The following is a 21165-nucleotide window of genomic DNA, read 5'->3' on the forward strand; positions in this document are numbered from 1 at the left end:
GAATTTTGAACAAAATTAATCGAATTGAACAAACCTTTTCCCCACACCTTTTTTTCAGAGAAAAAAACTCGCAGCACGTAATGACCTGACAACGACTCAATCGAGTGAATAAATCTCGCAAATAAACTGGTCCCCAGACAAAATTATGTCTCGAGCAAAAAGATATCAATGTAGCACGAAATCACGGACGGTGGTTATGAAAGCATATTGTGAGTGAATATTACATTGTATATAAAAACTTAACAAAGGGGCAATTTAGTCTTCCGGTGTCTAGTCAGGGGTGTCTCACTAATTAAAAGTAAAATTTGGGCGTGAGTAAAAATATTTCAATTCATTTGGGCTCAGTTCATAATATTTACCCAAACCAGGGGTATTGCATATTACCCCATTCTAAATTGACCTGCCTGTGATAGAGTGACCATCACAGCCCCCCTCTCGACCGAATAAAAATCGAGACCCATCAATCACGAATCCCTACCGTCGAATTTCAAATCAACGGCTGAAACTATCCCCTTAAAAAGACCGGTCAATTGCGAAATATTCCCCTACAGTTTGTGTTCACCACGAAAAAAAAAGAAAAAAGAAAAAAGAAAAAGAAAAAGAAAAAGAAAAAGAAAAAGAAAAAAGAAAATAGAAACTCCACCCCTACAGTTTTTCCCTGCATCTCTTTTTCTCTCACTTCCATTTTTCTCCGCACACATTTTCTCGATTCACACACACTTTCTCCAGAACCAGTTTCTCTCTTCGAATTCGCAAGCAAAAATTTCATTACTGCAAAATGAGCAAGGGGCCGGGACTCTTCTCCGATATCGGCAAGAAAGCCAAAGGTAATTATTTATTTTTTGGATCCAGCTATCTTAATTTTCCATGATTATGATTTTATTTGATTGATTTTTTTGTGATGTATTTAATTTTAATTTATAGATCTGCTGACGAAGGACTACCTCTCCGATCACAAATTCTCCGTCTCAACCTACAGTGAATCTGGAGTGGTACAAATTTTTTACATTATTTATTTTCCGTAGTATCGCGAGTTCATTATGTTTGCGTACTTGTATTAGCGTCTCGTATGAATTTATTATGTGATTCTTTCATGATTAGGAATTATCTGTTCTGTTGATTGTGTTCTAGGGTTTCGACTGTCGATTCTGCAGTAGACCACGTGCTCGTATTAAATCGATAAGAATTAAGCCTCAAAATTAGTAACATCCGGAGTTAGTTTAGGATGTTATTCGGTAGATGGAAGTAACAGCATTATGGCAACACTGTGTATGCTAAGTTCTAGTTTATGAATTATCTGTTTTGTTGATTGTGTTTTAGGGTTTCGACTTTCGATTCTGCAGTAGATCACGTTCTCGTATTAAATCGATAAGAATTAAGCTCAAAATTAGTAACAATCGGAGTTAGTTTAGGATGTTATTCGATATATGGAAGTAACAGCACTATGGGAACACTGTGTATGCTAAGTTCTAGTTTCTTAAATAAACGGGTGTTATAAATCTCCGATCTCTCCCCGCAATGAGAGAGTTTAGAGTTTGGATTGCAGAATCTTCCTTCTCATTTTGTTAATTTCTGAATAAGGTACTGATTTTCCTGTATGACGCATCCCTTTATTTTCGGCTTTTTGTTAGTTCTCTTATTTTCGACAAGCTCTAGCGGTTCTCTTTTGTTCTCGTTTGTTTGGATGAATAAAGAGAATTACATTCTCATTTATAATGTACCACTGATATTTATTAGTCGAATCCAACATATATTGGAATGTGTACTTGTTTAGTTGAAAGTGCTGACAGTCTGTGATCAGGCGCTAGATTTTGTGATTTTTTCGCTCATTAGTACTTTACAGAATTTATTCGTGATATTAGTGCCTCTGCTATAGTTGGGATTATGGGAGAAGGGCATGTAATTTTAATTTTTTTTTTCATGTTTTACCGATTGAATTTCTCCATAAATGTTTTGATGCCTATTTCGTATTTTTTTATAGTTGAATTTCAATGTTGGATAGGTGAAATGACTTTGTGGTTTCTATATTTGCATAGGCTTGTCCAAAATGATATTCGTTAGGTTTAAAAAGAGGTCACTAACTCAGATTCTTTTGCCCAATTCTATTGGCGGATTGTGTGCCAATGTCTATTTTAAGTATTTAAATGGGGGATCGGTAACATACAGCGTATTATAGTCTAGATTCTCTGAGAAGTAAAGAATCTGTATTAATCGTTGTTAAGTTGTGCAAAGCCTCCAAATAATGAATGCGGTACATAGCTACTTGAATTCTTGTAACCCGGTGAGAACACATATGGACCTTTGTATCTGTTCTATCCTTTTTTATAAGGTTTGTCAACGCTAACTCTTTATGACTTACGTAAGTAAATTGTTAGCATGGTGTTCTAATTTTGTGGCGTTTCTGATTTACTATAGTAACTTTGCTTTCAAAATCATAAAGAGTAGATTGTGATTCAAACTTTTATGACAGCACCTTAACGATAGAAAACTTTTAGTTTAGATTTTCTTCATTGCTTAGAATTCGTAATATATCTGGTTGACTGACTGGTCCCGACTACCAACTACTGAGAGTTCTGTTGACTGACTGGTCCCGACTGCCAGCTACTGAGAGTTCTATAGTGTAACTTAACAAAGGTTTATCCTTCGATTGTGTTCGGCAACATTCAATTTGCCTTTTCTATTATCACTAATTGTGGGGAACCACGTTTATTTATTTATTTATTTATTTATGGGTATTCAGTTTTCTAATGTGGCTATGTTTGTTACTCTTTTGAATGGATTACTTTATAAACCATGCATACTAGTGACGTTAAGGCAACAACCTAAACTGGGTTTATTGCTCTTACATTTTCCTTAATTTTTACCTTGGATTTCATGTTGCATTCACATTGTGAATCTCTCTTTTCCATTTGACTACTCTGGGGGTTGTACGACAATTTTACGACCAATTTTTACTTGCTGTAGGCCTTGACTACATCCACGGTGAAAAAAGCAGGCTATTCATCTGGAGATGTGGCAGCTCAGTACATATATAAGAATACTTCTGCTGATCTAAAAGTTGACACCGAAAATAATGTGAGACTGCGAAAACTCTTTTCACATTAAACACTATTTTCCGTTATCATTTCTCTGATCCCTTTTTTCCTTTTGCAGATCTCAGCAACTTTTACTGTTACAGATATCATCCCCTCATCAAAGACCATCGCCACCCTGAAATTTCCCAATTACGAGTCTGGCAAGGTGTTATATATATATATATATATATATATATATATATATATATATATATATATATATATATATATATATATATATATATATATATATATATATACAACCCATTCTTTTGCAACTACATGAACAATAAATCATATTGTTTTTTCTTTCACTAAAATCGCTTTTCGCTTCTACTTATGCCAGCTGGAATTTCAATACTTCCACCCTCACGCATCCCTCACGGCAGCTGTTGGGCATAATCAAGCTCCTCCGATTGATTTAACCGTCACACTTGGAACCTCCACTTTCGCTTTGGGTGCCGAGGCAGGTTACGAGACAACTTCTGGAAAATTAACTAAATACACAGCAGGCATCACTGTGACGAAACCAGATTCGTCTATTTCAGTAATTCTGTAAGTTCTAATGTTCGATTACCCTAAAAATTCATAAGATAACAGGAATGAGAAGTTAGTATTTCCCACGTTCCTGTGCTTTGTAGGGGGAACAAAGGAGACACCATAACGGCATCGTACGTTCACTACATGGATGAATTGAAGAAGAGTGCTGCTGTGGGGGAGATTGCCAGGAAATTCTCGACCAATGAGAACACAATCACAGTGGGTGGGTCCTACGCAATTGACCCACTGACCCTAGTGAAACTGAAGCTCAATAACCACGGTTCACTGGGTGCCGTTCTGCAGCATGAGGTCATTCGCAAGTCGTTTGTGACGATATCCAGCGAATTCGACACCAAGGCCTTGGAAAAGACTCCCAAATTCGGTGCTTCACTCATTCTCAAGCCTTGAAAAAAGCAGAGTATGTTGCTGCTTTCTGTTATCCTGAGGTTGATTTGATTGGAAGGAAAATATTTCGAATAAGTAGTTGCAGAAATATACTGTTTTTTCCCAGATGCGCTCAGTTAATGACACATAGTCTGAGTTTTGATACCGGGATGGATATCCTGAATTTTTCTCGCCTTTTTGACATAACTATATTCTTTGGAGTTCTGTGGTAAATCGAGAACTCTGTTTTACAGCTTTGTTTGTCTTTGCATGCGTGATTAGTTCTGTTTGCAAAAATGAACAAATTATTCTACTCATTGTGAGCGAGCCTTATTTCATGAGGTATAAAGTTTCTGCCTTATTTTTAGGCTCATTTGATTCATTTAGAGTTATATAAGCTTCAAATTTTTTGTTGGAAACTAGTCCTTTTTGAGGTCGTCCTAGAAGCGGGAAGCGGGGTGGTCAGAAAATAATTCAAAAGTTTAAGTAACATTTTCGATAATAGAGCGCTTCTACCAAGTACTATAGCTATAAAATTTAAGCTTATAGCTAGAAGTTTAGATGCAACTGAGCACAAGAAGCATAATATGTTTGCAATCAATACAAAAATAAGGATTAAGCAACTTGCCAACCAGAGAAATGAAAAATGCATCAAGCAACGCCTACAAATTCTACTGCAGATAAATAGAAACATACTAAACAGAGCAAGGAAAATATGCAGACAAACAAATATGGAGAGCAATAAAACAACCATGTGAAAGTTAATCTCCAAGTAGTCGAACATCTCTCCTGTATGAGTCTATCTCACTTCATCGGAACACGGAGCAAATAAAGCATAACAACTATGACATTCCATTATTCACTTCTGCAGCTATAGGAAACGGAACAAGAACATCATTACTCGCATGATATCCCCTTTCCAGTTTAATACCAAAACACTTCTGCAGACGCTAAAATTATAAACTATAGTCGAACTATAATTTCACCCAATCTATCCTGACTTCACAACTAATAATCAGCACGAAAACTCGTGGGATAAATTGTAAGATCAAACCATATATTTTTCCAAATACAAGAAATGAACCACAGTACATCCATGTAATTAAAACACTTATCGAGAGTGCGATGATTTCATCTCATCAGATAGAACCATAGCTAATAACCAGTTAAATATTGCAATTGCAGAGAGATATATAGGGCAATTATCAGTTAAAATAAAATTAGGCAATTAGCTTCGACATTTGATACGCATAAAATATCGGCATTGCATCGCGAAAAAAAAAAAAAACAAAATCAAAGTAGCATTAAAAAGAGTAAAATAGTATGAAATAGTTCTAACTCTCATCATCGTCTTAACAAAATCATGAATTAAAACGGAATAATAACCAAATGACAAAACCATAAAACAACCGTAATAGCCGGACTTATCAATCGATGGTTTGCATAATATCCTCAGCCGTGAACTTGGTGCCCTTGTCCTTGTCAGCGGCGGCGCGTCCCTTGGCCTTGCGGTCGAGGAGCGATTTGCGGTCCTTGTCGAGTCGGAGCTTGGTGATGACTACTTTCGAGGGGTGGATGCCGACGTTGACGGTGGATCCGTTAACCTTCTCCCGGGTGATCCGCTCGATATGGATGACCCATTTCTTGCGGTACACCTGGACAACCTTTCCCTCGCGGCCCTTGTACGTGCCGCGGACCACCTGAACCTCGTCGTCCTTGCGCACCGGCATGGATCGGGCGTTGTATTTCGTGCGGAGGTCGCCGGAGAGGGGCGCGCTCATGAGCACGCGGCGGACGCTCGACGGCGCGGTGAAGTGAGCCTTTCGGCTCTTGCGCCGGGAGGATGAAACCCTGGGGTTGTACTTCATTGTCGGCGCCGGATTTTTGGAGAGAGTGGTGATTTGTGTGGTTCAACAATGGTGGAATTAGGGTTTTTTTTATGTGGTTTATATATAGTGTGGCTGAGCTGAGAAGCAAGTGTTATTTGGACTTAGGTATCACACAAGATGGGCTTCATTTTCATTTCTTGGGCTTCTATTTTTTAAACTATGTTTTTATTTATTTATTTTTAGATTTATTTAATTTAATCATACAACAAATTTATTTTAAAATCAGACTCAAAATCAAATTATAAAGTGAGCTAATAATTTCAAATCCCTTGATAATGTGAACCAATAAAAACAATCTCATTGAACCTTTTTTTTTTTATTATAGATTAATTAAAAAATAGTTACTCTAATTCTTCAATGTAAAAGCAACCCTATAGTTTTGTATGATTAATTCAAATGAGGTTGTTATTAAAATATAAAAATATAAGTAGAACACCTTATATGTAAATTTTCTATAATATTTTTTTAAAAACATTTTGTACGCATTTTCTTGGAATATCATCGATAAAAAATTTCGTTCACGATCACGACTATCATCTGATTTGAGCGTCTACAAACATAATAAATCGAAGCTGCCCATTGCAATTAGCGGAAAAAATAGCGCAATGTGAAGTCAGAAAGACGAATAAAGCTCAACACTTGTTAGTTTTAAACTTCATTTGTCTGGCTATAGAAGGAAGCCACCTTTCTCCCCTAATCTTTTTCAGCTCAGCCACACGTTCTTCGTCTCGTTTCGCAGCTGCTTTAGCAGCCGATTCTCTAGCTTCCATTTTAGCTAAGGATTTTTGCCCTGCAGCTCTCGCTACATCGATTATGTGGGTCCCGTCAACAGCAACGGATTTAAGTCTCTTTCTAAACTACAAAAACACAGCAAAAAGTAGGATTAATAAATCACTAGCATTTAGCAACAAACAACAAAGATATATGTAATTACACATACGTACCTTTTTCGATTTCTCGTCGAACTCTTCTCCAGGAACAATTCTTGGTCTTGCTTTTGGTCCATGAAGCTCATCTAAAACAGAAAAACAAATCTTTATAAACAAAAACAAAATTCTTTAAAAATAGTCTCTTTAGAGCGAAAATTTTGAGCAAGAGGCATAAATTAGGTATTCGGCTAATAAAAGGATGTTATTGAAACTAAATAAGAGAGATGACTGCGTATATACTAATGATATAAGTTCGGATTTTCTCACTTGCTTGATCAAACACTATTCCGGCTGGAGCGTTTCTGAACAGACGAACTCCAGCATCGCTGATTGGAGGATCTTTCTCTAGCATTCGAGACTTATCTGTAACCACTTCAATACTCTTCTCTATTAAGTCATCCAGCATTTTCTGTGCCTGTCGATTGTCATAGCCAATTTGTCGTACAACCAGACATTAATAGCGCACACACACACACACACACACACACACATATATATATATATATATATATATATATAAACGAGCATATAATTTAACGGTGATAGCTATGCAGTTTACAGTGTCTGCACCTGTATTCTTGCTCTTGCATCTAGTAAAATTAGATACTTACACCTCCAACAACTAGATATACGGGCAACCGAAATTCCAGAAATTTCTATTCGATCATACTCGTTTTTTTTTTACCAATGTTATCCTTGGTTAATGTTTTTATTTGTTCTTCTCAGTCAAGAACTTGAACTTTAGACCAGACCAAATATCAAACACATGGCCGGCATTCACCAAACTAAGAGCAGCAACAATATAATGCAGAAATACCAACTCAGCATATTCATATCAGGATCAAATAGTGATACCTTGATTTGGTAGTGTTTCATATTCTGGGGTTTGTGCTTTTGGTCTTCGTCTTCATGGGTTGAACGGCGGCTGGAACCGTTGGAGTCGTTCTTAACAGAGGAGGCGACGGCGGTCACGGAATCTATGGCGGCCCTCCACTCGGCATCACCGTCTTCCTCCCCACTGCTACTACAGTCGCTCCTCCTTCCGCCACCCATACTGCGGCTGAGCAGTGTTTCTGCTCCGATTGTCTAGGCTGCGCCACTCACTGCCGTGTCGTTAGAACTTTTCAGGCCCAAGCCCATTAAAAAAATTCATTAGGAATAAATATAACATTTTTTTTTATTAATATTAATTGCTGAAATTATTAGACGAATCCGAATCGGGTTGTCAAATGGATCTCTAACCCGGATCCGAATAAAAAATACGGGCGGGCACGACCACCGTCACAACGGCAGAAACTTCTACTTCTGAAAAAGAGCCACCGCCTTCCGGTACTAGAAATTCAAACCCTACGCCACTTTTCTTCAGGGAGTTACACAAATTCCTCCGGAGCCGTAACCTAATCCGTACTCAATCGAACTTTTAGCTGACTGCAGAAATGGGGAAGAAGCAGCATAGCAAAGACAGGATGTTCTTAACGAAAACGGAGTGGGCCACCGAGTGGGGCGGCGCTAAATCCAAAGAAGTCGCCCGCTTTCAACGCCTCCCCTTCTATTGCTGCGCGTAAGTATTTACCCTCTCGACTTCGCCCCTTTCACAGCGTTGTGTGATTTTCCTTTTTGTTCACTTTGATTAATTAATTAATTAATTCATTCTGTATTTCTGATGCAGCCTGACGTTTACGCCGTTCGAAGTCCCCGTTTGCACTGCCGACGGCAATGTATTTGACATCATGTGTGTATTTATTGACAATTTTTTTTAATTTTAGTTTTTTTAAATTGGTTGCTGGTAATTGTGAAGGTTTATACTGATTTTGTAATGTGGGATTTAGGAACATAACCCCATACATTTTGAAGTATGGGAGGCATCCGGTAACTGGAGCTCCGCTCAAGCAGGAGGATTTGGTCCCACTCTCTTTCCACAAGAATGCTGAAGGTAACTGCCCGCTCCGATAACCTTTTGTATTGGACTTTTGTTAATTTAAATTGGAGTTTTAGCTACCGCCATCTGTTCATGTATGCTTGGGTCGGAATATTTCCATTGAGGTGTAGCATTTGAATTGAACATGAGCTGTTTTGGATCTCGTAATTTGGAGTTGAGAAAATAGGAGCTTTATTTTAGATGGTCTTAAGGATTTTAATGCGAGAACTATTGAATGTGCTCTAATCACGAACCAGATACTGCAACTTTAAGGATTCTTCTTTGTGAGCGAGTACACAGCAATGCTACTGTGTGAATTCTTAAATTTCCTCCCTTTGATTTTGAGAGAGTGTATCTGAGTTTCTGAAGGTCATATGCTTATATTTATCGTGTCATGAAGTAAGAAGTTTAATTGAAAATTAGAATTCGGATATGTTAGATTCATAGCCTGCGATAGCCTGTGTCTTGTATTCAAATATATTCTTTATGTATTACTGTATCCCAGTTCTTGCAGTTGCTTTGCTCTTATTGGGCCCTCCGACACTTTCTCTGTCCCCCATATATCTATTCCTTTTGGCACGGAAATGATACCCATTTTGTGAAAGCCTGGACTGAATAAAGTTTTCTTGGTCGGAAAGTGGATACAGATAGAACTATTTTTGAAATGGTCAGATACAAGAGCTATATTTAGTAGCCAATGTAGACAAACATGTAGACTTTCTCAGGCTAGCAGTGTAATTTACACTGAGACAATTTTCTTCGACAGAATACTTAGAAACCTCAGCGAAGATGGTAAAACATTTCATATTCACTCTAGAGAAAGCCATTCTAGTCAGTGTCTAAGTATACTTATCTGAAGTTGGGAACTCCTACAATCTCTTTTCCAGTAGAATTTGATAGTAATGTTTTTCCTTATTCATGGAACATGAACAAAAATAAACCTAATTGTAAATTGGCCATTGTTGGATCACTCTTGGTTTCGATTTATCATGAATGTTACATATATGTGGAATTGTTATTTCTCCGTAACTACAATGTGGTAGTGGCTGTATGTTACTGATAAGATGAAAAGAATAAAACGAGGTATATAGTAATAATAATGCCCTTGACCAAAATATTCAATAGTGGTTTGGTTTGTGCATAAGGCGCTTGACCACAATGTATAGGCTTCATGCTACTTATTAGAGCGTAAGAAAGGGGAAAAACTTAAAGCGGAAGGCCAGAAGCATGTAATTCTGGGCCTTTATATATTTTTTACTCGTTTCTTGTAACAATTAATACATGAATCTCCCATTGAGTGCTGAAATTGGCAGAATTGATTTCTTACTCGAATTTCTTTTTGTAGGAGAGTATCACTGCCCTGTTCTTAATAAGGTTTTTACTGAGTTCACACACATAGTTGCTGTAAAGACGACAGGAAATGTGTTCTGTTACGAGGTACATCTCTTACCTTTTTACGTCTTTCAAAACCATCCATTTACCTATTTCATCGATTAGAACTGTTGTTGTCCAGGCAATTAAGGAATTGAACATTAAAACTAAGAATTGGAAAGAGCTTCTCACTGATGAACCATTCACTAGGCAAGACATTATAACCATTCAGGTAAAAGTTCATTTCACTATCTCTGGTTGGTGTTGAAGTTGTAGGCTTCGAGTTAATTTTTAGAAGCACAGCCGAATTAAGTCTCTCATAATGTATTTTTCTTGTAATTTTTAGAATCCTAATGCACTTGATAGCAAGGTTCTCACGGATTTCGATCACATGAAGAAAAACCTAAAAATCGACGACGAAGGTGAACAGCTACTCCTCTGGCATTTACTGGATCTGCTTTCTATTTATATGATTGTAAAACTTCATGTTTTCTTTTATGGCAGAACTAAAGAAAATGGAATCTGACCCGTCGTACAATATAAATGTTAATGGGGATATAAAGCAAATGCTTAAGGAGCTTGGAACTGAAAAGGCAAAGGAGATTGCATTACATGGTGGTGGAGGAAATAAGGCTAAAACAGAAAGAGCTGTGGCTCTTGAAGCCATTTTAGCTGCAAGGTCACGTATCAAAGATGAGAAGAGTGATGAAACGCCCAAGCAGACATACAGCGTTGTAGATGCCGCATCCGCTGCTGTTCATGGAAGAAGTGCCGCTGCTGCAAGGTCTGATGCTAGCAATAAAACTGCTGCACGCATAGCAATGCACATGGCTGGTGAGAGGACACCAGTAAATTCTAAGATGGTTAGTTCTTGCTTTTTTCGACTAATTTTTTTTTGCCATAGAAGGTATTTAGAAGACACTGAATTTTGCGAATTATTGGTTTTAGTCAGTAAAGATTCATATGAGTAAAACAAAGCTGTAAATATATTGCCTGTCCAAACATTATTTGGTTTATTAGAGGCGCTTCTGTCTGGGTTCTCCCTATTTCTTTTTCTGGTGAAGCATTTTTGTTCCGTACAAGTAAATTGTTTAGAAATCTGAAAGACAAATTGAGCCGAAGTCTTCATTGAAGAAAATAGAATTATCAGTAACTCTGTAAAAGTGCTTTTGACTGTGATTGAGTCTTGCTTTTGGACATGGAAAAGATACTTATGAAATACTTCTTGATGATTTATCATTTTTGACTACATGGAGTTGGTCTTAATCTCCTTACATTATCAGTGAAGGGCAACTAGGTCTTTTTTGTTCCCATCTTTCTAGTACATGTTTAATTTACTGTCACTAGACCTGGTTTTCCAGGGACCTTTTAATTGATTAATTGTATGTTCATTTGAAATCGTTCAGGTTAAAAGTCGATTCACAACTGGCGCTGCTTCACGATCATTCACTTCGACCTCTTATGATCCTGTCACCACAAATGAATATGAATATGTTAAAGTCGAAAAAAATCCAAAGAAGAAGGGCTATGTCCGGCTGCAAACAACGCATGGGGATTTGAACATTGAGCTGCATTGTGACATCACTCCGAGGACATGTGAAAACTTCATCACTCTTTGTGAACGTGGATATTACAATGGGGTAGTTTTTCACAGAAATATAAGGTACTCCAGATTACTCGAACTCTCCTCCAATTTGTTGAATCGACCTTTTAATTCAAGACTTTGACGTTTTTGATGTGTAGAAACTTCATGATTCAAGGTGGTGATCCTACTGGGACAGGAAAAGGAGGTGAATCGATTTGGGGAAAGTCCTTCAAAGATGAACTTAACTCCAAGTTAGTTCATTCTGGACGAGGTGTGGTTAGCATGGCGAATTCTGGTCCTCACACAAATGGTTCCCAGTTCTTCATCCTCTACAAGTCTGCAAATCATTTGAATTTCAAACACACGGTTTTTGGGATGGTTGTTGGAGGGTTAACTACCCTTTCGACATTGGAGAAAGTACCTGTTGATGACGACGACAGACCTCTGGTTCGTCAATATACCCAACTTATGTTTATTTCTCATCATCCCTCTTTTATTGCCTGTTTATTTACCTTAATTGCTTGGTAATGATGAAACACATACGTAACTATCCAGTTCCAGTTCCATTTATTTGTGTGTTTTCAATTTTCTTAGATTGGGGGTATCTCTTTTCTTGTGGAGGCACTTATAAAGATTGTACGAAGTTCTTGCATCAGTTATTTGTTTCAACTGCCATAAGGCTGTTTACTTATTAAGTCATCAGGATGTGACTGCCTTTTGTACAACGTGTTTACCTTGTCTGAGTTATGCATTTTGTTTTTCGCATGACATTGCAACCAAGTTACTTTTAGGATCACGAGCTATATATTTGGAATCTCAATTCTTGGCTTTAATTTCGACTTATTTTAATTTTTTTTTTCTGTTTCCCTGCTTAGGAAGAGATCAAGATTATTAGTGTAGAAGTTTACGTTAATCCGTATGCTGAAGAAGACGAAGAGGAAGAAAAGAAGGCCAATGAGGACAAAATTGTCGAGGACGAAGACAATGTTAGTTTCAGATTCTTGATATTGCTATTATCATTTAGGAGTCCCATGATTTTCTCTGCCATGGAAGTTATACATACCTTCTTTATTCTATTTAACATGAATTTAAAAAGAAATAAAAAAATTTGGCGTTACTTTTTCCAGGATAAGATCGGTTCATGGTACAGCAATCCAGTGAAGGGGTCGGAAGATGATCTTGCCGGAGGTGGCGGCAGCGTTGCCGTCGGTAAATATTTGAAATCAGCGATTGCTCCAGCTGCACCCTCCGCCACTCTCGGTAGTGACGCTCCTCCAGCTGGGCCCGCACCAAAGAAAAGAAAGGGATTGTCAAGTAAAGAACTTCAAGATTTTTCTTCTTGGTAAGATTTATCCATTATCTCTGTATCACTTTCTCATGTATCATCATTTAATATAGGTTGAGAACCGTGTAATTGAATTACCAACAAGGTTATACATTGTGATAATTTAGTTTTAGCTGCCTGCGTAAAATGCGTAAGTTTGAAGAAATAGGAGATGGTCCTTAGCAACGTTAGAGAACAGGTGGTCCTTTGCTTAGTTATTGTAGTTCCAAACAATCACCTGAGATTTGCCAAAAGTGAGGGTACATGGTAAGCAAAGGAGAAGTAGTGACCACAGGAACATAATAAGTAAGGCTTCTTTTGCAGGTGGGGAAAGAGTGAGATTGAAGCATTTGGTTGTAATAATGGTGACCACTTGTTTTCTTTTTAGGGGTCATGATATTGTTATTGTTTGTGGGTAGTGTGTCCCAGGAAACACAGTCTAATTGGGCAAAAAAGAAAAAGAAATCTCGTGTGTTACTGAAAGTAGGGTCGAAAATTCCTATCTTTTATGTTTATTGCCAAAATCCCACACACAAATCTTCGACGATCTTCCCAAATGGTGTTATATATTTATGTTGTTTTAACCTTATGCTTGAAAAAAATTATATATATCACAGACATGTGATCTTTGTATTGGTTTTTATTTTTGTTAACTTGCATACATTTCATTCTGATTTTTATTTATTCCTTTTGTTGAGTTTTTAGATTTTTTTGAATTAAATATCTTCATAGATTTTTATGTTAGTCTTCTTGTTTTAACCTTTATTTTTTTTTTGTAAAATATTGTGTTTACTATTGGCATTATAATAACCGGATTTTTGCAATAAACATAGCACATGGGGATTTTAGGCCAACTTTACATAATGTACCTTTTTTTGCAATTATCCCAAAAGAGAAAAAGGAAATGGTGCAGGCTAGCCGAGCCCACTTTGGAGACCTCTCATAAGACTTCTACGACCCTACACCCGGTGATAAACACCGGGTGGGTGTTCTGCTGCCATGTGTCATTTTTTGTATTTTATAATATACTCTCCCACTAAGGTTTACTTTTAGGGATTTTAGAAAAATTAAAAAAAAAAAAAAAAAAACGTGACAGCGGAAGACTCACCCGGTGTTTATCACCGGATGTAGGGTCGAAGGAGCCCCTCTGGTAATAGTTCGGGTGATTTTAAATTGTAGATCTATATAAATAAGTATATGTTAAGCACACATACACGAGGTGTATTTGACTGAGTATATCGTCTACAAAACCTTCTTTTCGTTTGGGAAGAAAACGAGTTAAAAAGATAGAATATATAAATATTAAAAGCGCAAAGGAAGTTGATATTTTCGTTTACAGATGGAGTTATGGGAACGAGGATAATGTTTGATTAGACACGCAATTAGCAATTATATATTGTCAAAGATTATTGCAATAACAAAATATATAAGACAATACTACATATTATAATAAAGGGTAAATTACAACTATCCCTGAGGTATGGTAAAATTCCGAAAATTCCCCTCTTTGTTAGGGTAATTACAACAATTATGTCAGCTATAAATTTTCTCACACGTCCACCTTTGTGGTTTCAAATTTAGTGGAATCTTCTTGATTATATGGAATATTATCACTTTTGTACCTGTTTTATCTCATTTAAGCTCCACATTTTGAAACAAGATTATCATAAGATGTATTTTTTGGCTTGTATATATATCAGATTGTGGTGCATCATAAACTGTATTTTTACGCAAAAATAGTACAAATTAGAGCACATTCCATGGAATCTAGATGATTATGTTGAATTTGACACCATAAACGTGGAGGTGTAAGAAGATTCATACGGGGTTTATCCAAACAAGAGGGGTTCTTCGTAATTTGATCATACGTGAGTGGTTACACGTAATTTATCCTATTATAAAAGAAGAAGATTAGGTCTAATTTTCTCGAGTCTTGTCCGACCACCTAACGGAGGGTCTTCTCAACACCATAGAAAAGAAAACTGAAGCAAGAAAAAGAAATTTTATATATGATAAGTTTGAGAGGAAAGTTTGAACAACCTTAATGTTGGTCTTCACTTAGTCTATCGATTTTATGATTTTCACACGAAATTAGAAAAGAAAAAAAAAACCGTGAATAATCGACTGCAAAATGAATTTGGTGCAAAGAAAAATAAATGTGAATTCTTACAAAATAAATAAAGGGAAATTTAATCCGACAGAATATTGCAGATACTAGGTAGAAGGACTGGGGTTTCGCAAGGAACATTAATTCAAGATTAATTTCATAAGTGGACGAAGATTTATTCAATCTCTTGACTGAAAATAATATAAAATTTACGATGATGCTTAAACTTGAATTCTTCTAGTAAAGACAAAAGAACAATTCGTTAAATGATGATATCATAGTAAACATAAAGAAATAAGAAATTGCCGTCTCATGTAATTTCCTATATATATATCTTATTTTTTCCTGGGTTGATTTTGATTACACACCAACTTTACATATTTATTTATTGACTGCCGAATTATATATATATATATATATATATATATATATATATATATATATATATATATATATATATATATATATATATCAATATTATTCAAATAAAGCATATAGTGTGCCGTAAGTCTCTATTGACTCATGTTCAAATCTTCAGTGTAGTTTATGCCTCTCGTGTAGTTTTTTAAGTTTTGATTTCAATCCAAACTTTATAAAAAAAATGGAATAAGTATTGGATTATGATTTTTATTTTTAAAATATTTTTGAAACTTCCAATTTTTCTTCTTTTACACTTATAATAGGTGTATACAAAAATTGAATTTTCGAATTCCGTCGATTTTTAATCCGGTTTATTTTATTTTATTTATGGAAAAAAAGGGTGCAAATTTAGACCGGATGACCTGTTTTAATAGGAAAATCAGATGTCATAGGATGATTGACATGTAGATAATTTAAATAAACATATAGTTAGAATTCTAATAATTGATGAAAAAAAAACTAGCATAAACCGTAACCCCTCTAACCCTAATTATAATTAATGCGTGATTTATATAGAATTAAGACTTAAGAGTACCACATTTCAAAAAATTAATGGAATGCGATTTATATTAAATATCGACTGATCTGCTCAAAATTTAATCTATAAAAGAAACCCTGATAACCAGAGATCGTACCGTTCATAAAATATTTGTACATATTTTCCCATTTATCAAATTTAAATGTCACTTCTCCAAAAGTTTATGGTACAATTGAAATGCATGGCATAGCTAGTGTCGTAATTCTCATGCATGCATGACGTATCACTTCATTAATATAATATATTAAAATTCCATTTATCATTTATTTTTGTTAGATCTTCCGAGGAATATATTTTAGATAGTGCGATATTTTGAAAATTGGGACACAATTTAGTGCAAATATAGCTACTGTCCAAAACTCAATGGAAGATCAATTTTTTGGCCGAGTACTGTAATTTATTTTCTTGGATTTTGGAGGGAATGTCGCCTTGTGAATATATATATATATATATATATATATATATATATATATATATATATATATATATATATATATATATATATATATATATATATATATACTGTCCACAATTTGTCTGTAATAGAACTACAGCTATAATAATATTGCTCAATTCTCGAAAAAGACAACAACAGTCCAACAAGGAATTTCTTCCCAATGATTGTCAAATAGGAGTAAGTTTTGAAACAATAAATTTACAATAGTTTGATATACATTTGAACAAAATTAAATAACTTGTTGCATGCACATCAAAAACTTGCATATATAAGCACAAATTGATTAATGTTTTGCACTTGTTTCATTCAAATTGTCTGTGCTGAACTTTGTTAACTTTAAAACACCAATCACATACTATATATTTGATTATTTTTTAAATTTTCTTCCTTTCGTTCTAATTTCTTTCTCACTTCAATTGGGATTAATATTACCCTTAAGTTTATCTACATTTCACATTTGATCCTCATATTCAGAAACAAACACATTCAAGCCCTCATGTTTTAATAATTTAACACTGTTAATTCTTACCATCTTATAACAAAATCAAGTATGTGTTCATCACTCTCATAATTGACGGAAACAGACGGACTAACAGTAAATTGACCGAAATAACAAAAAATGTCAAAGATTGTTGAAACATGAGTGGCCGTATGTATTTTTCGTAAACACGAGAGACCAAATGTGCAACCTTCCGCAAACTTGAGGTGCGAAAACTGTAATTTTACCGACTTCAATTATACATGAAATATAGGGCCATTTATTTTTCTACACCATGTGGCCCAACTTTTTTCAAAATTATGACACATTTCCAAGCTATTTCACAAATACAATAACACGTCATTTGTAATGACGCGTTTTAAAAAAGTGACATGTGTCAAGGTAAAATGTGGTCCAGATTGTATTTTTTATATAAAAAGTTTTAAATTTGTGGGCCCGGGTTAAAAGCACTTCGGATGGTTTATGGGTGGGTGTGTTTTATGGAAGGGTTTGGTGGGCCCCGGCCACATTTGTATATTAATTTATACTTATTTCTGTATGTTACTTTTCTCTTTTTTTTTCATTTTTAATTTGATTTGAATAACTAAGAAAAAAATAATTAAATAAACAAATATTTATTTTTTGTGTTTAGTAATTTTTGAATACGTAATTACAATTTGTTTATTTATTTATTTTAAGCCCTAATTTAGAATTTGATCATCGATTCTAAAATTCCAAAACATCTTGAAAACTTTTCAATTTTGAAAAAAATAATAATAATAATAATATATTCTTTAAAATTTAAACCCATATTCGAATTTCTGAAATTACAAAATAATTTAAAAAATCCGAAACAGTATTTTATTTTCGATTTTTTACAAAATTCAAGAAGTTTTCAAAATTTTAATGATATTTTTTTCTACTTATTATTATTATTAATAATAATAATAATAATAATAATAATAATAATAAAATCTAAAAAAGTGTCTGGGACCCACCAAACCCTTCCCACAAAACCCCACCCACCACAAACCCACAACCCATCCGAAACGGTTTTATTCAGCGGGGCCCACAAATTTAAAAATTTTTACTTCAATTTTTTATTTGAAAAATACAATCTGGCCCACATCTCAACCACGACACGTGTCAGCTTTTTAAAACGCGTCATTATAACTGACGCATTATTGTATTTGTGAAATAGGTTGTAAATGTATCCTAATTTTACAAAAAAATGGGCCACATGTTGTAGAAAAAAAAATGGCCCATGAAATATATAATAGAGTCCCTATATAGTAGCATAGGCAATAGGCAAAGAACTCATTGTCTATAGATCATGAGAAATGGGCTAGTCTTCTTCTTGACTGTCTCCCATTCTATATATACATATATGGGGTGGTGTGAAAAAGAGAGGAGCATGCCTCTTGATTTATGAGATTTTGATATATATAGTATTGTCACAAAAACTTTAGGGATGCATGTAATAATAATTTGTATAATTAAATATATATTGAAAGAAAAGAAAAGAAAAGGGGTAGAAAAAGGAATGTTGGCAGAATGTGGAGAGGAATTGGGGGGCAAAAGAAAGTGAGTGGGAATAATTGTTTGTGTTTATGTTCATCATCCATCATATTTATATTGCACGCCCCTCCGCAGCTTTTTTCTCTCACATTACCCCATTTTCATTCTCCACCACGCCTGCACCCCACCCCCACTCTCTCTCTCTCTCACACACAATACACACACTAAATTGTATTTTATTTTTCGATAATTAAAATATAATAATAATAAGAAAAACCACCCCACCATTCCACTACGTTTAATCTTGATGATATCCCACATCGATTCCCTATAAAGAAAAGGCAGATTTCTGCTCATTCAGATTCTTCTCTCTCTCTAGAACTCTCTCTCTCTCTAGAACTCACTACTCCACCCACAAATCACCATGTTATAGAATTGAAATAAAGCTTATCCAGCTAGCTAAAGTCCAATTCTTCAAAGGCAAAAAATTATATTCGTATAGTTTTAATTATTAATATTCCAACAGAATCACTCACTCACTCACAAAGGTTGAATTTATATTATTTGATGTGTGGGTCTTTATAATTAAAATTATAATTATAATAATTTGTTTGATCATTAATTAGATGGATACTTTGTTTAGAGTAGTCAGCCTTCAACAACCAGAAGATCAGTCCTTCGATTCCAGCAGAACTTCCAGCAGCTCCAGATCTTCCCGCCAAAACCCTACTTACAGCCAAGAATGCTTCAACCTTTTCATGGATGATGAAGACTTCTCTTCTTCTTCTTCCCACCATCATAATAATAACCCTTATCATCAACAACACCACCAGTTCTCCAACACTCCTACACCCACCACCACCACCACCACCACCACCACCACCCCCACCCACCACCATGCCTACGACGTCGTCCAATCCTCCGATCACCACCGCCAATATTACTCCGCCGTCTCCCCTGCCCGAGACGTGAGCGTGGAATTCGCCGCCTCCCTCTCCGGCAACAACACCAGGTGGGCCAACGACATCCTCCTCGCGGCGGCGCAGGCCGTCGCCGACAGAGACAGCGCCCGCGTCCAGCAGCTGATGTGGATGCTCAATGAGATGAGCTCCCCGTACGGCGACACCGACCAGAAGCTCGCCTCCTACTTCCTCCAGGCTCTCTTCAGCCGCATGACGGATTCCGGCGAGCGCACCCTCCAGACCATGACGTCAGCCGCCGAGAAGACCTGCTCCTTCGAGTCAACGAGGAAGACCGTCCTCAAATTCCAGGAAGTCAGCCCATGGACCACCTTCGGACACGTGGCCTGCAACGGCGCTATCATGGATGCTCTCGAAGGCGAGGCCAAGCTCCACATCATCGACATCGGCAACACCTACTGCACCCAGTGGCCCACCCTGCTCGAAGCCATCGCCACCCGCACCGACGAAACCCCCCACCTCAGGATCACCACCGTCGTCCCCAGAAAATCAAGCGGCGCCGCCGGCGCCGGCGCAGCCGGCGCGGCGGCAGTGCAGAAAGTAATGAAGGAGATCGGCAGCAGGATGGAGAAGTTCGCCCGGCTGATGGGCGTGCCGTTTAAGTTCAGCATTATTCACCACGCCGGCGATTTGTCGGAGTTGAATTTAGCCGAACTGGAGATCAAAGAAGACGAAGCGCTGGCGATCAACTGCGTCGGAACTCTACACTCCGTCGCGACGGTGGGTAATCGGAGAGATTTTCTGATATCGATTTTCAAGAGGCTTCAGCCCAGGATAATCACCATTGTTGAAGAGGAAGCCGATCTTCACGCGGGGGGTGGTGATTCCGACGATCGGGTTGAGTTCGTGAGGGGTTTTCAAGAATGCATGAGGTGGTTTAGGGTTTACTTTGACGCGCTGGATGAGAGCTTTCCGAGGACGAGCAACGAGCGCTTGATGCTGGAGAGGGCGGCGGGCCGCGCCGTCGTGGACCTGGTGGCGTGCTCGCCGCAGGAGTCGGTGGAGAGGCGGGAGACGGCGGTGCGGTGGTCGCACCGGCTTCACGCCGGCGGTTTCAGCCCCTTCTCGTTCAACGATGAGGTGTGTGACGATGTGCGCGCATTGTTGAGGAGGTACAAGGAGGGGTGGTCGATGGCGCCGTGCTCGGATGATGCCGCCGGAATATTCCTTTCTTGGAAGGATCAGCCGGTGGTTTGGGCTAGTGCATGGAAGCCTTGATGACTAGGATTCCCACCAAGAAAAATGGGGGAGGGTCGCACGTGTGCTGGCACGTGCCTGGGGGGGTGGGGGTAGTGAAAATGTATGGAGTTGGTGAAGTGTTTTTGGTTGAAAAAAATAGGAATTAAAAGGAAAGATATCATTGGGTTTTTTTTTATAATTATTTTATTTGACATTTTTAATTTCGATTTGATTTCCCGTTTGGATTGCATAGATTTGAAGTTAACTAATTCAAATTAATCTTTGTTTTATCAATTTGTGATCAATCTTTGTATCCTAATTAGCAATATTTCTAATAGATTTCAATTTTGTTGATTACTGTATATCATACTCCTTTTATTTCAAAATATGTGTCTGTTTTAAGGTTTTTATGCGCATATTAATATATTTTGGAAAAGAGATGTGTAGCAATGACTAACCACATTTTTTGTCAAT

The 21165-nt window shown here is 36.8% G+C and overlaps 5 protein-coding genes across 5 annotated transcripts; 3 read left to right on the forward strand and 2 right to left on the reverse strand.

Annotated features, from left to right (window-relative positions):
- Window positions 1-476: 476 nt before the first annotated feature.
- Window positions 477-4251, forward strand: VDAC2 (voltage dependent anion channel 2). The gene is made up of 6 exons (XM_088821657.1): window positions 477-827; window positions 925-992; window positions 2965-3075; window positions 3154-3240; window positions 3421-3629; window positions 3716-4251. Exons 1-6 carry the CDS (start codon window positions 779-781, stop codon window positions 4020-4022), a joined length of 831 nt encoding a protein of 276 aa, XP_088677783.1. The 5' UTR covers window positions 477-778; the 3' UTR covers window positions 4023-4251.
- Window positions 4252-5282: 1031 nt separating this feature from the next.
- On the reverse strand, window positions 5283-6032 carry LOC105973468 (Translation protein SH3-like family protein). Its single transcript, XM_012998497.2, has one exon. It carries the CDS (start codon window positions 5864-5866, stop codon window positions 5426-5428), a length of 441 nt encoding a protein of 146 aa, XP_012853951.1. The 5' UTR covers window positions 5867-6032; the 3' UTR covers window positions 5283-5425.
- A 303-nt stretch (window positions 6033-6335) lies between these two features.
- Window positions 6336-7869, reverse strand: LOC105973484 (uncharacterized). The gene is made up of 4 exons (XM_012998516.2): window positions 7672-7869; window positions 7084-7231; window positions 6832-6902; window positions 6336-6744 (listed from the first exon to the last, which is right to left on the reverse strand). The coding sequence occupies exons 1-4, from the start codon at window positions 7867-7869 to the stop codon at window positions 6520-6522; spliced, it is 642 nt and encodes a 213-aa protein (XP_012853970.2). The 3' UTR covers window positions 6336-6519.
- A 97-nt stretch (window positions 7870-7966) lies between these two features.
- PUB49 (plant U-box 49) lies at window positions 7967-13162 on the forward strand. Its single transcript, XM_012998509.2, has 11 exons — window positions 7967-8377; window positions 8486-8548; window positions 8646-8749; window positions 10080-10171; window positions 10248-10337; window positions 10452-10527; window positions 10610-10968; window positions 11512-11768; window positions 11849-12137; window positions 12566-12676; window positions 12818-13162. Exons 1-11 carry the CDS (start codon window positions 8253-8255, stop codon window positions 13034-13036), a joined length of 1785 nt encoding a protein of 594 aa, XP_012853963.2. The 5' UTR covers window positions 7967-8252; the 3' UTR covers window positions 13037-13162.
- Window positions 13163-19039: 5877 nt separating this feature from the next.
- On the forward strand, window positions 19040-21056 carry SHR (GRAS family transcription factor). The gene is made up of 2 exons (XM_088821658.1): window positions 19040-19080; window positions 19159-21056. The coding sequence occupies exon 2, from the start codon at window positions 19159-19161 to the stop codon at window positions 20728-20730; it is 1572 nt and encodes a 523-aa protein (XP_088677784.1). The 5' UTR covers window positions 19040-19080; the 3' UTR covers window positions 20731-21056.
- Window positions 21057-21165: the final 109 nt, after the last annotated feature.

Source organism: Erythranthe guttata, chromosome 8 (assembly GCF_056151865.1).
Source record: "Erythranthe guttata isolate IM_541 chromosome 8, IM_541, whole genome shotgun sequence".
In the NCBI taxonomy this organism is placed as follows: Eukaryota; Viridiplantae; Streptophyta; class Magnoliopsida; order Lamiales; family Phrymaceae; genus Erythranthe; species Erythranthe guttata.

Coding starts and splice junctions, on each gene's coding strand:
- LOC105973468 (XM_012998497.2), bottom strand. CDS start 5,866: ATGAAGTACAACCCCAGGGTTTCATCCTCCCGGCGCAAGAGCCGAAAG.
- LOC105973484 (XM_012998516.2), bottom strand. CDS start 7,869: ATGGGTGGCGGAAGGAGGAGCGACTGTAGTAGCAGTGGGGAGGAAGAC. Junction 7,232..7,671: donor TGAAACACTACCAAATCAAG/GTATCACTATTT, acceptor GACAATCGACAG/GCACAGAAAATGCTGGATGA. Junction 6,903..7,083: donor AATAGTGTTTGATCAAGCAA/GTGAGAAAATCC, acceptor TTTCTGTTTTAG/ATGAGCTTCATGGACCAAAA.
- PUB49 (XM_012998509.2), top strand. CDS start 8,253: ATGGGGAAGAAGCAGCATAGCAAAGACAGGATGTTCTTAACGAAAACG. Junction 10,338..10,451: donor AAGACATTATAACCATTCAG/GTAAAAGTTCAT, acceptor TGTAATTTTTAG/AATCCTAATGCACTTGATAG. Junction 12,138..12,565: donor ATGACGACGACAGACCTCTG/GTTCGTCAATAT, acceptor TTCCCTGCTTAG/GAAGAGATCAAGATTATTAG.
- VDAC2 (XM_088821657.1), top strand. CDS start 779: ATGAGCAAGGGGCCGGGACTCTTCTCCGATATCGGCAAGAAAGCCAAA. Junction 828..924: donor TATCGGCAAGAAAGCCAAAG/GTAATTATTTAT, acceptor TTTAATTTATAG/ATCTGCTGACGAAGGACTAC. Junction 3,630..3,715: donor TCGTCTATTTCAGTAATTCT/GTAAGTTCTAAT, acceptor TGTGCTTTGTAG/GGGGAACAAAGGAGACACCA.
- SHR (XM_088821658.1), top strand. CDS start 19,159: ATGGATACTTTGTTTAGAGTAGTCAGCCTTCAACAACCAGAAGATCAG.